General features: G+C 29.1%; 2 protein-coding genes across 3 annotated transcripts; both read right to left on the reverse strand.

The window, feature by feature from the left end:
• Positions 1-445: 445 nt before the first annotated feature.
• LOC110662273 (uncharacterized) lies at positions 446-4830 on the reverse strand. 2 transcript variants are annotated; one of them, XM_021821542.2, is made up of 2 exons: positions 4502-4830; positions 446-2454 (listed from the first exon to the last, which is right to left on the reverse strand). In XM_021821542.2, exons 1-2 carry the CDS (start codon positions 4798-4800, stop codon positions 2277-2279), a joined length of 477 nt encoding a protein of 158 aa, XP_021677234.2. In that variant the 5' UTR covers positions 4801-4830; the 3' UTR covers positions 446-2276. The 2 variants fall into 2 exon arrangements, with proteins under 2 accessions (XP_021677234.2, XP_021677937.2); XM_021822245.2 differs by having other exon boundaries at positions 446-1184; positions 4502-4824.
• Positions 4831-12031: 7201 nt separating this feature from the next.
• On the reverse strand, positions 12032-13170 carry LOC110650655 (NDR1/HIN1-like protein 10). The gene has a single exon (XM_021805722.2). It carries the CDS (start codon positions 13066-13068, stop codon positions 12172-12174), a length of 897 nt encoding a protein of 298 aa, XP_021661414.2. The 5' UTR covers positions 13069-13170; the 3' UTR covers positions 12032-12171.
• Between the last annotated feature and the right edge of the window lie 4816 nt (positions 13171-17986).

A 17986-nucleotide genomic window follows, 5' to 3' on the forward strand; every position in this document is an offset into this window, starting at 1 on the left:
TAATAATCATTAGCTGGGTTTAGTTTAATCAGTGAAGCAAGTGCTTCCTTGGCAGTTGATGGTGCCAGACCTCCAAGTGATGAACTCAGGACAGTGAAGATAAGATTTTATATCTTTAAAATGAGTCGTGTTATCAAACCTTGGATTCTTCAATCATGCATATTCTCTGGCTAAGCTTGATATGGAATACAGCAAGTCAATGGCTATGAATCGCCATCTGGATACCAAGATAGGAGCAAGCCCTTCCGCAACCAACCAAGAAAAGGTCATTTCCTTTTGTCTTGATAACAGGGGCGTGCAGATGTAGTACAAAGAATGAGAATGGATAATAGGATACAAACCTACAATCGACATGGATAGCGTATAATCACACCATCTTCTCGGAAAATGTACAATGCAGATATATGAACAAGAGAGTTGCATGATAATTTTCAAGGATAAAAAATCATAAAATAAAAATAATACAATTATTATCCAACAATTTCACCCCATCGGTATTACTGTACTGTATGGGGATATACATATAATTAGGTTACATTTATCGCATACATATCAATCATGAAAAGCAAGTGATCCTTAAAAAGGATGTTACACTAACAGCATACTAGCAACATGAAAAATCAAGATAGTTTTCGTTTTCATAACACTAATGCCTCTTTGTTAAGCATACAATCATTAATCACTGATAACTGAATAATATGAATTTTTTAACCAATCCACTCACAAGCTATGCCGTGCCGGCTTTAGTCACGGTTTGATCTTGCTTTCCCTGGATAGATACGAAAGTGCCTCAGATGGCCACAGTAAAATAGCAGCAATTGCGGTAAGCCAAAACCACCTTGCACCTCATCAACTGTCAACCTATCTCAGACCTAACCAAGGACAAGGCCTGCAATTGCAGCTCATCTTGACATCTCCAACTACGAAGCAATCTTCTTGCCCTTGTTTTTCACAGGCTTCTAAATACATTAAATTTCAATTCTTTCATGACTGACAAAGTTTCAGAAAGGATACTCTGTGCATAATCATCAGTCATATGGATGCTCCAGTGCATGCAACGGCTATCAAAAGGGAAGTTAATGTGACAGTGCATTACAAGCTAAGGTTCTCAGTAAGATAGGGCCAATACAAACTCTAACTACAGATCCTCAACATCTTATCACATAGGAGTCCCATAGATATGCCTAAAGATGAAACCCCAAGCATCACATGACCTTAATGTAAATTGATCTGAAAAATAATGTGAATAAAATAACAAAAGAAATAGCAAGGAAAAAAAATTTTGTTGTGGTTGTAGTTTTACTGGATCTGTTTAGCATGTGTCAGTTCATATAGACATAACAATAAAGATCCGGGCTTTGACTTTCCGGTCAGAAGCTATCATCATTCAAATTCAGACATCAGAAAATAAGAAAGTTGGAGCAAATTCAACAAATTTTAGTGCATGTTTGGTATGATGTAATTGAAAATAATGTAATGTAATGAAACAAATTTTAATTGCATTCCATTTTGCGTAATTACATCTTATCAGACAAGCTTAGTGTCTTCCTGACTAATTGAATTTTACGCTATTAAAGACTTTTATTGCTAAAACTACATTGAAAAGACAACAATTCAACAAATTACAGTATATGCTACGGTACAGGCATCAAAGTCAATCATCTTAACCTACATAACCAGCACTGACGGCAAAAAGGGGGAAAATATCTGGCAGAAACCCCTATAACTCATAAACATATCTTTGATTCTTCACAAGAACCATCAATGTGGAGTACTCAAGTATAGAGCAAGACCAATTCAAATTATTCAGAAAGAGCTCCCATACACCTAAATGCATCAAACAATTCACCAATCTTACATTTAATGAAATGCTAATCAGCTAGCTATCATTAAACAACCACATGAAATCCACAATGAAAATGTTGCAACTAAACTTAAAAATCTTGGAGATGAAGCTTAGCAACATGAAGCTTATTACACATACTACACCAGGCACATCCATTATACAGTTATTACCCACATAGTGATACAGAAGAAACCAAACCAAAAAAAAAAAGTGTCATTTCTCTTATTCTCACAATAGTAAATGAGTAATGCATTTTGAAAGGAAGAATAACCCATCTTGATGGACAATAGACACCTCAAGACAATCTGTTAAACATACTGCTTAATGTCAAATTCCAAAAGAGAATTAGGTAAAGGATGGATGGTTTATTCAAATGTAAGACTTCATAAAGAAATAAATCCAACTTGAGGTATGCCAAATCCTACTTCCCTTAAAAGAATAAAATAAATTTCCTAGGGAGAACATTATTTCCACAGATGACTAACAGACCCCCCTGGACATTTTCAGTAGATGATTGAAACATCCTTGTGCTCATCCTGACATGCCAAATGGTTGTCCAGTCATGCTGTTGCATTTCACATCCTTGTAAACCATTAATGCCACAACAACTGAAAGGCTAGCCTAAATGTTAGTTTGATGAGCATTACCATTAGAATAAATTACATAATCTCAGGTGAAGAGAAATAAACTTGTCAAAATGCAACATTCACACCACATTATAGGTGCAGCTTTCTTCATTAGTTTTTCTTAAAGTTGATTCACAATAGATTAAGCACTAAGATTTAGTAAAACTATCACCAGTACAACTCAAGATATGGCAGAAAGAATTATTCTATGTGAATTATTTTGGACTATATCATAAAAAAATCTAAATCTAAATGCCCAAAGAAGAACAAAATGAAGAAAGAATTTATTTAACTAACCTCAATGAGTTCAGAATTAAAGCTTAGTCGAGTACTCTGGCCAAATCTAAATGGGGTTAATTACATGAGATGTTGACCAAAAGAAATTATTGATGATGATTGTGATGAAAAAAAAACTCGACGGATGCAAACAAACAGATAGAAAACCTTGCACCCACCTGAACACACACACACACACACACACACACACACACTTCTTTCACAAATCCAAATGATCCAGCAGATTCCCCAAAAACACTTTTAATATTTGCGCATATTTGATAAGTGGAAAGAAAAGGAAAATTGATGATTCCAGCCTTGATCCCATGTTCATAAACACTACATGTTTAACATATAGAGCACGTATCCCAACAATAAATCTGGATCTAGTCTTTTCTTTTGTACACAATACATTACTTACATTTAAAGAAAAAGTAATAATGTTAAATACTATGTCATTACACTTTGAGCCAGCAACCTCACAATTAAGCATGAAGTAAGAACTTAAAGAAAACATAAAACAATGTCAAGATAAGAAAGTGACTTTTCCTTTGATCGGCACCTTCATCATTGAGTTGCTAGTATGAAAAATCTACTTTTTTTTTTTTGAGAATATGCTAGAATGAAAATTCTATTTTGACCAATATTTAAAAGGCAAAATCCACATAAAAGCACTTGAATCTCAATCAGCCCTTCAATTTTTATTTTGACTTATTGAGCCTTTGGATTTTGATTTTGTCCACATATATAAATTTGCCCCCAAATCTAATAAGGGAAAAGTCTATTTATTGCATCCTTCAACTTTTAATTTCGTGACCAATAGGCACAATTGGTTCAACTCATCAACAAATATTGGCATAAATACATTGCTTTATATCTAGTTATTTCAACTTAAGCTTGAAGACTTGCTTTATTCTTTATGATGAGTAGCGGAAACTCATGCTTATCAGAAAAATAAAAGCTTATGGGTTCAATAGTTAAAAATAAAATTGCAATTGTGCAATGGGTCAAAATAGAAGTTAATGGAGCAATAGATTTTTAATTATTATTTCAAGGGAAAATTTATACATTAGAATCCTTTTTCTTATTTAATGAATTTAATTTGTCCATGCATATGAATAAAAAGTTTAATAAGCCAATGTATGTCATCATGCTTCAACATCATATCAAAATTCAAAATAAAATAAAAATAAAATAAATCATATTTTTGATATACGCATCTCTATCCATCTTTACCACCTCTACTCTTAACGCTAATCCTCCTCTCTCTCTTGTCATGTTCGTCCATTTATAATGAAATGTTCAACATCCAAGAGCCGAATTTCAAACCAATTGCACTCATTAGATTCAAGGGTTAACCAAGAGAGAAAGAATCACAACCTTAATTAGAACAAAACCAAGAGAATTGCACCTCTGACTATGGTTTGGATTTCATGCAAACACAAACAACTTAATTCTATGCTTCTAGGAAATCATCAAGATAACACATATATTACCACACAACAAGAACAACAAAAATTATAGTCCAAATCATCAATGGCATATTATATCCTAACCCTAAATTAGCCGTATAAAGCTACCAATGCAATTTCATTAGTTCCTACTCAAGGAAAACGACAAGAATTCTCCTAAAAATAGAAAAGAAGGCAAAATTCAATCCAATTGCATTGTATATCGTAATCTTAATTCTTTTATTCCTTCATAAAACCTAAAATTAATAATGCATATGGTATCTGTGAAATTAATTACTCACATATAAACCTCGCATTTCTTCGATTGGCTCATGGAATTCCAGGTCCCATGAATTCTCGAATACCCAATTCGAACCGTATTGCAATGAACCCGCAGCATATGCTCTCTCATTCTCCAGAAACCAGAGCTAAACCTGATCCAAGCAAAAATTTTAACCACAAAAGCCACCGAGCCATGATTCCTTTTATTTGAAATCTCCTTCGCTACATCCTCACCCCCATATTCGCTCATCACATCGAGTTGGAATTTAATCGTTGACTCATAATTCCTGTCTTGAAAAAACGGGGGCAACTGAGTCATGGCGAGTCCAACTCGTCACCGTAGAAAACCTCTCTATTTAAAATTATTTTTCTTAATTATTTAAAAATATAAAGACATTGATTAAATTTTTTATGTAGATGATTTATATCATTTTAATTAATAAATAAAAATAAAAAGAGAATAACGGAGAGAAATGTGTGGGTGTAAAGAGAAAAAAAGTAAGGGGGAGAAAGGAAAATGATAGAGAATTATGATAGTTTAAGTATAAAATAAAATAATTATGAAACTAAATAATTAATATAATTAAATTATAGAATTAATTAATGTATTTTTTAAAAATATATATTAATTAATTAATTTTTTTAAAATAGAAGAAATAAATAGTAGGTTGACTAATATTGACTAATGAAAAATTTGATAAATCGACTAAATAGTTTAATAGAAGTTTTTATAGGGATTAAATAGTATATTTTTTAAAAATCTATGGATTAAATAGTTAGTTTCATTAAAATATAAGAATTAAATAATAATTTTTTTAATTTTAAGCTGTTATGTATTTGCTTAAAGTGCCTATAAATAAATAATAAACAGTTAATATATTTAGTAAAAAATTGATTATAAATACATTTATTATTAATATAACTAAAAAAAATATTGAGTAAGATTTATGATAAAGTTTTAAAAATCAAATAAGAATAATATAGTAAAATATTTTATCAAACAATTTATAAATAAATGGCTTATAAGTACAAAAATTAAAAGTTGGGTCATACAACTTTTTTTTTGTTTTTACTTGTAAACTCAACTTATAAAGTTAAAAATTGTTATAAATAAACAGGTCAATTTATATTTAGAGCTTATAATGGGTTTACTTTAATCTATAAATTAGTTTGACCAGTTCACAAACTAAGACAAACACCTTATAAATTTGATTTATAAGCTGATTAAATTTACTTAAAATTATAAATATATTAGTGTTTAATTTGACTTATAAGTTAAAAAATATTTAAAATAAGTAAAAAATTATAAGATAGTAAGGATACTTTGAGAATATTTAGTTTGATTTATAAGTCAGTCAAATCTACTTATAAGTAAAAAGTTATAAAAAAATTAATAATTAAATATATGTAACACCCCTAATTTTTAAATATATTATTTTTAGGCAAATATTGATATTTTAATTTTATTTTAATTTTAGAAAATTATTTGAAATTTTTTGGATTTTCGAAATCAAGTTTGATTTCTCGGAAATATAAAACTTTGATGATTTTTAAAAATTAATTTAAAGACCACGTGGCAAAACTAAAAATATATTTGGAGTCTACGAATTTTTCTGAGTTTTCTGGAATTTTTTCGGAATTTTTGGACCTCATTTTCGGTCTCAAGGCGGAGTAAAAATTCAAAATTTTGTATTTCGAATCGAACCGGCTGAATCGAACCAGATCGAATCGGACCGGTCAAATCGGACTGGCCCCTTCTTCTTCTTCTTCTTCTCTTTTTTTCTTTCGCGCGTCCCGACCCTCCTCTCCTTCTCTCCCATTTTCTCTCTCCTCTCTCCTCCCCTTGCCGCGCCGCCGCCTCCCCTGCCACTCAAGCCCGCAAGCGCCTGTCCCCAGCAGCCCCAGCTGGCCTGCCGCCACCCGGAACGCCGGAAAAAGGCGCCCGAAGCGACGCGACACGCAAGCGTGCCGCTTCGTCTTCCCGGCCGAAATCCGGTCGATCCGGCCACCAATCGGACCGGATCTTATGTTTAAATCCATCTACTCGTCGAGAGCTTTCCATAGACACCAAAAACACCGAAATCTTTTGAGCGGTTTGTTCAATTTTTGCCCGGAAAAATTTAGCCTATTTTGACTTTTGGGCTAGATTTCTCGCAAACCGTGAACCCCACGAGAAAACCGAGAGTACCAGAGAGCTCCACTCGTCGAGAGCTTCGCGGCAATATAAATTTCAAAATTTTTCGACACCGTTTTTCGGTGGGTCCCACGAAACTTCACAGTGTTTTTTCGAGCATTAAATGAACTTAGAAAATTCCGAAAAATTTATGTACTAACCCCCGTGTTGTGGGCTTCGAGTCGGTATCTTCAATTCGAGGAAATTCGACAGTTGTCCGGGTCTGTGAATTTCCGGCCAAACAGACCGGTTACCAAAAAAGTCTCCGGATTGAATCGAGATTTTGGCTACCCCACCATTGTCAGATGTCCCGAGTGCGTCCCAGAAGTCGGAATCGGCATAGGTAAACCCGAACCTTACTTTTTCGCAATGTTCTAGTGCTTAAATGAGATTAAAAATCCGTATAATATTCGTGGTAGCTCAGAAAATTATGATTCTTTTTGTAATAGCCTAGTAATATTGTTAAGGACTGCGGGCCAAAGTTTTAGAATTTTTAGAGCTTATTTGGACAGTTTTTGCAAAATGATCAAATATAAAGACTAAACTGTAAATTTACTTATTGTGATTGATGACTGTTTGGATGGGCCCATGAGGGGCTGTGTGATGTGATTGAGTTGTGGATACATGGATTGTGAATATATAAGTGCGTTTTGAGCCCTTTTGCAGGTTAGGTAGGTCCTAGGTATAGGAGAGACTCTACCGGATTTTCGGCACGACTTAGGGCGTATTTGGTCTTTTCTTGATTTGTATTGAGTCAATTGTATTAAATAATTGTAATGTAATTGTCAGGTGAGTCGGGACAGTCTTCTTCCTCCGCCCAGCCACCACAGTGATTGCTGTCAAGTTTGTGAGTAAAATATTAATTTTAATTATAATTTCAATATTATTATATGTTCAAGCATGCCCATGCATTACTTATATGCATATATCTATGTAGTTAAACTCTAGGCACGATTTATATTACATTCATAACTGCTAAAGTGCCATGGATGTTGTTGTGGTAATTTGGAGCAGTGTGCGTGCGTTGGCGTGCATGTGATGTGGTGTGGACTATGGATAGGATGGGTAGACACGGCTTGAGATCTTCGCTGGGACCCGGTCCTTCAGGGGTAGTCACGGCTTGAGTTCTTCGCTGAGACCCTGATTTGGTATATTAAGCGAAAGTCCGGCTTGAGTTCTTCGCTGGCACAGGTTGGATTTAAGAGAGCTGTATAGGGGATCAGCTCCCATATATTATGATTGATATTACTGGGTGTGTGAGTGCTCTAAATTACCTTTTTGCTGTTATGATGTGAATTTATTGCTAATGTTGCATTTTACTCTACAGGGTGCATTAGTTTTAGATAGTTATAGAGATTATGGTTAAAATTGATATTTTACTCTCTGAGTCGAACGCTCACTCCTGTTCAATATTTTTCCAGGCCACATGAGGATATTTTTGAGGTTAACCTGCTTTTCTCCCTCGCAGGTTATCTATTTATGTTTGTGTAATTCTATAAACTTCTAGAATTTTCACATGTGTTAGAAATATTTATTTGATTGGGGCTGTAATATTATTATCATGTTGGACCTGTAGACGCATAACTTTATGCATGTTTGATGGGCTGGATGAAGGAGCTAAGCTCCCATTTATTTTATAATGATATGAGTATGTGGAGGGTGAGCTGAGCTCCCCAGTTGATTATTTATTGTGTTTACAGGTTGGGTGAGTTAAAAACTCCTCGTTGAAATGTCCATTTTATAGCCGGACTCTGTCCGGTTGATTTCTTGAAATTGGGCCCAAATGGGCCTTAGAGTTGGATTAATAAATAGATAGGCTTACTACGGGCCTCGGGGGCTTTAGGCTGGCCCAAGTCCTAGTGCCGGTCCGGCCCATGGGTTGAGTCGTGACAATATATGTTAGAAATTTTATTCAAAATAAGTCATAAGTAATAAATATTTTACCTATGACTTATCTAATTATTTTAAAATTAATCTTTAATCAAATAAAATATTAAATTGTCCTAATAATTTTTAAAAATATTAATATTATTCTCATTTTAATAACTACAAGCACTTAATTACATATATTTTTAGTAATTTTGACTAATTAATTACTTTTAAGCATATTTTAATTAAATACTTAAACTATTTAAAAGTTATGTTTAAATAATTTTATCAAATAATTAATTACTTATTTTTAATTGAGCTCATAAATAAAAAAAAAATATATTTTAAATAAAAAATTTAAAAAAATTGTCAAACTAAACATGCTATTTACTTATAATTTATTTACTTATTTTTAAATTATTTTTTTATCAAATAAAAAATTATATTTTCTTAATATTTTTAAAAAATATTAATATTATTCTTATTTTAATAATTATAATACTTAATTATATATTATTTTTAGTAATTTTAATAAAGTAAATTACATTTAAGTCAATCAAACACTTTCTAAATGTGATGAGTAGCAATGAAATGAATACTATTTATATAATAGCTGTCAGGTGGGGCATTTTATTGAACTGTTTCGCCGTTCGTGCTCCGTACTCAAGTAGAAGCATCCGCTTCATAAGAAACTAAAATGAAGAGTTAAGATTCAGTTGAAATCGAACTAAAATTCAATTAAAATATTATAATTAATAATTTGTTATTAATAATTATGGATTGAATTATAACAAAATTAATAATTTTATTAAATTTTATAAGTAAAGTATTAAATAATATTAAAAAATTAAATAAAATAAATTAATTTTCTTAAATTATTTCAATATTTTATTAAAATCAAAATTATTTACTTTTTCTTTGTTTATATTTTTATTTCTTTATTTCTCCACTGCGTCTCTCCATTTTTGTCTCTTTTCATCTTTTTCTACCTTCATCTTTTTGGTATTTCTGTATTTTATTCAAATTTAAACTCATATTCATTATCCCCTTATTTAGAAACTATAATCTTATAAGAATTTTATTTTATTTATTTGTTTGTCAATTTTCATATTTAAAATAAAAAAATTTAATTCTTGTAACTTAAAAAAAAATAAAATTTATACATAATTATGTGAGAATTCTTTTAAATCTTATAAATAATTTATTCTACATTCAAGAATTCAAAATAATTTTTTTTCTTGAAATAATTTATTCCACATTCAATCCTATGACTAAATGACTACTAAAAATATAAACTTTTATGAGCATTTTTTTCAATTTTAATTAATTTTTTTAAAAATTTCACACTAATTTTAAATTTAGAAATTAACTTAATTAAATGGTTCAATTGACAAAAAAATAATTTAAATATTTTACTACATTATCAATATTAGCCAATTTTTTTAACTGTTTTTTTAATCAATTATAGGAATGATTCTTAAATTCATAAAAATAATACTTAGTTTAATAATAATAATAATAATAATAATAATAATAATAATAATAATAATAATAATATTATTATTATTATTATTATTATTATATTATTATTATTATTATTATTAATTTCTCCCTCTTTTATATATACAAATATCATTTTGAATGTTACAATTAGATTTATTTTGACTATAATATACTTATTTTATATTTAAATTGTTGGGTTTTTTATTTGATCGGCTTTAAGTTTTAAGATAAAATAGTGAAAAATATGTCAATCAGAAATATAAGTAAAAAAAAAAATTAAAAATTAAAATTACGATATTAGATATATTGTTTAATTATGTTAAATATATATTTTTTTATCAATTTAGAGCTTATTAAATTTAATAAAAATATTAAAAATTATTAAACAAATTAATAAAATAAAAAAGATTGGTTAAAATTGATAATAGTGAAAAAATTTAAATTAATTTTTATTAATTATGAATTGAATTATTTTAATTAAATTTACTGCAATATATATATAATGTTTAACATCAATTTGATAAAATTAAAAGGATTAATTAAAACCAAAACGTTTTGAATTTTTTTTTTTATCATTTAGCTGAAAATTTAATTTAGATTTTTGGTTAATTTTATTCTCTCAAATTAACAGAATATTTCAAAGATATTAAGAAAATGGTTAACTTGTTGATGAAACTGTTTAATTCAATTTTCGGAGTAAAAGGATTGAATCATTTAATCATAAAAAATTTTAAAGACGAAACTGGGCCTCGTAAAATGAGTTGAAATGTAATTTGTTCACATAAATAATTAAAATCCACCCATTTCTATTTTGTGGAAAATATTTTGAAAAATATGGTATTTAATTTTTATATTTTACTCTTATTAAAATATTTAATTTATTCATTAAATTTTCTGTCAATCAATACTTATTAAATTACTATTTAGTTCCATATATAATTAATTAGTTTATATCTTAATTTTAAAAAATACTACTATTTATTAAAAGTAATTAATTAATTTTTATATTTTAAAAATACAATATTTTAAAAAACATCTCTATATAAAAATGAAAATTTTATTACGTAGAGACTAAATATAAATTAATATTTTAAAAAAAAAATTATTTACGTATTTTCATTCAATTATTTGAGCATAACTTTTATATTTTCTGTATTAGAAAATAATTTTTCTAAATTATCATCTTGATTAATTAAAAATTTAGGAAATTGATTAACCTTTTATAGATGTAGTTTGTACTAATTTCTTTTATCAACTGAGAAAACTAAAGAAAAAAAATGAGGGAAAGAATGGTGTAGGCGTAAAGAAGAAGAAATATAAGGAGAGATAATAAATGAGAGAATACTAGCTAATTTAGGTATAAAAAAAATAACAACAAAGACTGATAAGTTAATAAAACCAAATTATACCAATTAACTAATATTTTTTTTAAAATACAGATATTAAATAATTAAATTCATTAAAATATAAATAGTAAATAATAATTTAAATGCCGTAAATTTTTTAATTAACAAAAAATTTGATAAAATTTGATAGTACTATTAAATAATTTAATAAAAATAAAATATATAAATTAAATAATATATTTTTTAAAATAGAAGACTACAACCATTAATTTTATTAAAATATATAGATTAAATAATAATTTTTAAAAAAAATTTTAATGAAAATTTTTATTTTCAAATAAAAAATAATTATTTGCTCATGGTGCCAAATTTTATTTTATATTTCCCAGAAGAGTTGGTGATGATTGATTAAAAAAATAATATTAACAATAAAACCTATCAAACACCATTAATCAATTTTAATGGAATCTATCTGTATTTACCATAATCAACAATTTTATTATTATAATATACAACAGATATATTATAGAACAACATTAAACAACGAACAAAAATTCAGATTTGAGAATTTCTAAACCAGAATTAATATTGAAAACCAATTCAAAGCATAAACAATGGAGAAAATTGCTAATATAAAAAAAAAAGAGTTTTCTCTAGGCATTAACACAGATATCCAGGCTAGCTAGGATTTCCAAATTACAACACCAAGAGTCATAAAACAAAAATCCCCATGAACACTTGGGAAAGGTAATTAAAAGTAATATAATTATATACTATTGACAAAAAAAGATTAAACTAATTAAGCAAAAACTATGCAATCACTAGACTTATTATTGATTAATTTTCCATTACCTGTTTCACCCTCAAAGCCAACCTCCAAATTTTCACAATAAACTCTTATAGTAACGTGCCTAGCCCACCATGATCCTGATTTAAACGTAGTCCAAAGAGCAATCCTCAGATTAAAAGTCAGCTTGCCGGAGCTGCTGTTCCTATCCTCTGCCATTCTCTCCACCACCCAGCTCCCCACACCGGCTTGGCTGTGATCTGAGTTATTCGACGCTAACTTGGCTTGCATTACAGTACTTTGTTTGGTTTCCAAGAGAAAGGGGGTGGCAAAGGATGTGGCAAGAAGGTTATCTTCATCGTAATACATATATACCTCTATCTGATCAAAATATACTTTGAGTTTTGTGTTAGGGTTATCGACTTTAATGTTAGCATCCCATTTGGCTGTGAAGCTCGGTGAGGTTGCGTTGAAGTTAGAGACGGTGAAGGTGTCAACATGGAAAGCGGGAATTGCAGGGCGCAAGATTAGCCACACTATGAGGCTCGATAAGCACATAAAGATAACCAAGAAAAATAACCCGGCGATGATCCCGCGAACGAGACCGGAGACTTGTGGTTGTGGTGGATGCATCGCTTGAGGATGGTAATAGCTGGCCGGCGGTGCTTGTGCATATGGGTAATTGTTGTTGTATCCATTGTTATAGCCAGGATAACCTGCTGGCTGGCCTGGAGGAGGATACCCAGAATATTGCCCTGGGGGATAGCCCATTGGAGGAGGATAACCCATCGTCGGAGAATAACCCGTCGCTTGAGGATGTCCGGCTGGAGAAGGGTCGTTGCCATCGGAAGAGGCTTGACCGGATTCTTTCCTGGGTTGGTGATCTTGATCAGATTGAGACGAAGCCATTGGTTGATAGATGTGATGATTGTCTCTCTCTCTCAAAGAACCGGAGGGGAGAGAGAGAGATTGATCCGGGATGGGAAGAAAAGATAGAAAGAGGGAGAAGGGATGAGGCAAAAAAAAAAAAGGAATGGCTACGTTTAATAATTTATAGGGAAACGTAATCAAATATTTTAATGAATAAAATATTTAATTATATAATTTTTATTATAATTTGTTAAAAAATATTTAAGGTTAATTAAGGGTAGATATTAGATTGAGAAATTTGAGAGAACTGTTAATTATTTGTTGGATGCTAAATATAGACAGACAATGTAATTAATTGTGATTTTGTCCAAATTATTTTTTATTATTTATATTATTTGTAATTATATTTTTATTATTTAATTTAATTTTAAAATTTATATAAATTTAAAATTTACATGATTTAATATTTAATTGTTTATATAGGTTAAGAGTTTATATAAATTTAAAATTTTTAATCCTATTTATATTTAAATTCTACTTAATTAAAATTTTATTATAATATAATTTAAAATAAAATTTTATAAAAATATTTTATAATTTATGTTATTTATATGATTTACTTTTTTATGAATCTTAATAGATTTTTATCTCTATTTTATAATTATTCATATAAAAATATTTTAATACAATTATATTTAAATTTATATAAAAAAAATTAATTTTTATCAATCGAATTCATCTATTTATATATTTAAGTTTTCTTTTAATTTAATCTAAATTATATATAAATGTATGAAACTGGAGAATTAGTTTTGTCTAAATTGTCTTTACTTTTAAAAGTAATTATATAAATATTTTATTATTTAAATTTATATAATAAATTTTAAAATTTATATAAATTTAAATTCATAATTTTAGAGTTCATATAAATTTAAAATTTAAAATTTATTTTTAAATAAATTATAATTATATTTTATTATTTACATTAGTTTTAAAATAAAAAATTTAATTAATTTAAAATAGAAATATAATTATCGGGACAACTGTTACTCCTTATTTGATAAAGATTTTAACTTTTTAATAATTGGACAATTCCTAATCCTTATTTAATAAGGATTTTAAAAGTTTAAGTCTATAAAAGACTTGCATACAAGCATGTTTGATGTATATATAAATAAAATTTAATATATTATTAAAAGTCCCTATATTTTAAACGAGTTAAAAATATTTTAAAATTAAAAAAAAATCTATATCTAAAATTACACATAAAGAAAATTAAATTAAAAATATATATAATGAATACAGACAATATATAATATATTTAGAATATATTAAATAAAAGTAAAAGAGGGAGTGGAGTGAATAAAATATGGAATGTGTAATTTAGTAAGATAAATGATTAAATTCAATTGATTATTAAAAATTAATATATTTTAAATAAAATATAAATATTTTAAAATTAAAAGAAAACCCCTGAGCTAATTAATTAATAGGTTAAGTAGGATTATGTTAATTCTAATTAAAGTTGATTTGTATTTTTTACGTTAAAGATTAATAAGAAAATTTAAACTAATTGGTATTTATCATTTAATAAATTTTCTTAATTTTTTTTATACAAAAATATATAAATGATTAGAGTTTTATTATAATTAGTTTATGTCACGATCCAACCTATGGGCCGGATCAGCACTAGGACCTTGGCCGGCATAAAGCCCCCGAGGCCCGTAGTAAGTCTTACTGTTCTCAAATACATAACCAAGCCCACAATTTAGGCCCAATATGCGTATAAAATAATTTAAATCAAATCATATAATTTCATTTGAATAACTTAATCTAGTAATTATCAGAAACTGAAATTATGGGAGCCCAGCTCAACCCTGTTACATCATTTATAAACTATTTAAAACTCATAAAAATTTTTAATTTATTAATACAAAAACTTAAATTCACGCAGTCCCTGACAGGATTAATACTACTACTAGTACATGCGGAGTCCTAAATTACAAATTTGGAGAATAATAATACAATTAAGAAATCTTTTCATAACCTAAGAGGAAAGGGACAGGTTATTATGAAAAATGTCTCCTCCTGTAGCCTGGAAAAATATGGTGAACAGGAGTGAGCGTTCAACTCAGAGAGTAAAATATCAATTTTAACCATAATCTCTATAACTATCTAAAGCTAATACACCCTGTAGAGTAAAATGCAACATCAGCAATATTTTCACATCATAACAGCAAAAAGGTAATTTGGAGCACTCACGCACCCAGTAATGTTAAATCATAAATATATGGGAGCTGATCTCCTATACAGCTCTCTTAAATCCAACATGTGCCAGCGAAGAACTCAGCTCGGACTTCCACTTAATAACCAAATCGGGGTCCCAGCGAATAACTCAAGCCGTGTCTACCCCGAAGGACCGGGTCCCAACGAAGATCTCAAGCCGTGTCTACCCGTCCTATCCATAGCCAACACCACATCACATGCACGCCAACGCACGCACACTGCTCCAAATTACCACAACAACATCCATGGCACTTTAACAGTTATGAATGCAACATGAATCGTGCCTAGAGTTTAACTACATAGATATATGCATATAAGTGATGCATGGGCATGCTTGAACATATAATAATATCGAAATTACAATTAAAAAAATATTTTACTCACAAGATAATCGATGACTATTGTGTCATTGGATGCGTAAAAATAGTCGACTCGATCACCTAATAATTAAATTATAAATTTATTAGTACTAAGTTAAGATAAAACTCTAAAGAGGCAATAGACAGCCTAATTCATGCCGAAAATCCGGTAAATTTTCCCCTATACCTAGGACCTACCCAACCTGCAAAAAGGCTCAAATAACACTTATAAATTCAACTCATATCTCATTATCATTATATGGCCTCCTGGGCCTTCCAAACTAAGCAATACTCAAAACCTTAAAAATTACATTTTAGTCCCTATAATTGACATTTTGTAAAAATCTACTAAAACAAGCTCTAAAAATTCTAAAATTTTACCCCGCGGTCCTTAATAATATTATAAGGCTATTGCAAAATGAATTGTAATTTTCTAATCACCCATGAATATTTTATTCAAGAATATTACTCAATTTCATAAGTTTCCAACAGCTAACATATTCTTAATTCAATCCCATTCAATATCCACATATTTAAACCTCCATCCTCAAGCTTCAACCAATCGTATAAAATTTAATTATTTTAATTTCAAATAATCTTATATGCCCATATGCTAAAAATCTAACTAAAATCCATCTATATTTTTCAAAAATATTCTACAATCACTCAAAAATTCAACAAACACCATAGAATATATCCAAATAATTTTACTTTCATTATATATTTTTCTTAGAATTTTTCTCCAATTTTTCCTGTTTAAGAAACACTGTATTTATGCTCCACAGATAGAGAAATAATAAAATGGTCTTACCCGAAGTTTATCTGTGTCTCAAAAATTCCAAAAATTTATGAGGAAGCCTCTAGAAGTTGAATCATCTCCAAAGCCCACTAGAGCCACCGCCGGAACCACCGCCCACTGTGGTCGGTCGCCGGTCGTCGGCGACATTTGCCAGATCTGATCATACCATCATGTTCCTCCCCTCTTTCTCAGTCCATATGTGGTCTCGGATCGTCGATCTAACGGTCGGATCGTCCTAGATCTGACAAAAAAGTTTGAAAAAACCCGAAACTTCTCTCCTCCATATCTCACTCATCCGACCTCCATTTGCTGCAAAATTGGTATCAAAAGAAAGCTCTTGGAACAAGCTTTCTAACGCCACTGACCGCCTTGATCGGACGTCCGATGAAGCGAATAGCGCCGAAATTACGCCCATCGGCGCTTTTCTCTCTTTTCCCTCTCTTGCCGCCGTTTCTGGTGGTTCTGGCCGTCGTTGGAGGGTCGCCGGCGAGTCACCGGAGAAGGAAAGAAGAAGAAGAGAGGGGAGGAGAGGAAAGAAGAGAAATTTGGGGGGGGGGGGTGTCCTCCTCCGGATTTTTGACCTCTTTTTTTTTTTTTTTTTTTTTGAAAAAACTGGCAGTGACAGTGGACACGCCAAAGTCCCATCTTTTTTTTTTTTTTCGATTGTTACAGTTTACCATAGATAAGAGATTATTAATGCTATGTATAAAAGTAACATAATACTTGTATTGCTAATAACAGTAAGAGAAAATGATTTAACCCTAAATTACTATATAAATATATGTAAATAGTAGATCCAAATAAATCATAACCTATATAAATAATAGAACCAAAGAGAGTAGTATATATATATATATATATATATATATATATATAATCTAATATTTTTAGGACTAGCAAACTAAAAAAATAAAAAAATGTAAAATACAAATAAAGTTTAATTAATAGTAAAATATAATAATATAACTTGATATTATGACAATAAATAAATAAATTTAATTAGTTATTAAAATTAATATATTAATGATAATATTATATTATATATAAAAAATAATATATATAAATTAAATTATAAATATGTATAATGGATATGAATACACGTTCTAAAAAAACTAGTTTCTTTTAAATTTATTAAAAAATATTTTATATAAATAAATATATTTTTAATTATAGATATATTTTTAAAATTCTTAATTTAACTCACTGGTAAAAAACATTTCAATGGAGGTAGAGACACTAATAGCACCACACAGGCATGCCAAATTAAAATTAAGATAGAATATTCCAGATGTATTAAAAATTAATACACTTTATGTTTTCAAAATTTTAATTATTTCTTAAATATACAATATGAGTCTAATACGCATGTAAGGAGTGTGTATGTTAAATCCATGGAATAATTTTTCTAGAATAGCTATTCTTTACCATTTTGTGATGAATTTGTTTATTTTCTTAAATATTTTAGATTATTTTTTTATAATATTAACATTTTTAATATTATATAATTTAAATA

Source organism: Hevea brasiliensis, chromosome 3, assembly GCF_030052815.1.
Source record: "Hevea brasiliensis isolate MT/VB/25A 57/8 chromosome 3, ASM3005281v1, whole genome shotgun sequence".
Lineage (NCBI taxonomy): Eukaryota > Viridiplantae > Streptophyta > Magnoliopsida > Malpighiales > Euphorbiaceae > Hevea > Hevea brasiliensis.

Excerpts from the sequence above, each read along its gene's own strand:
- LOC110662273 (XM_021821542.2), bottom strand. The coding sequence starts at position 4,800 with ATGACTCAGTTGCCCCCGTTTTTTCAAGACAGGAATTATGAGTCAACG. Across the intron at positions 2,455-4,501 it reads AAGAAATGCGAGGTTTATAT|TTGTTGTGGCATTAATGGTT; the intron begins GTGAGTAATTAA and ends CTAGCCTTTCAG.
- LOC110650655 (XM_021805722.2), bottom strand. The coding sequence starts at position 13,068 with ATGGCTTCGTCTCAATCTGATCAAGATCACCAACCCAGGAAAGAATCC.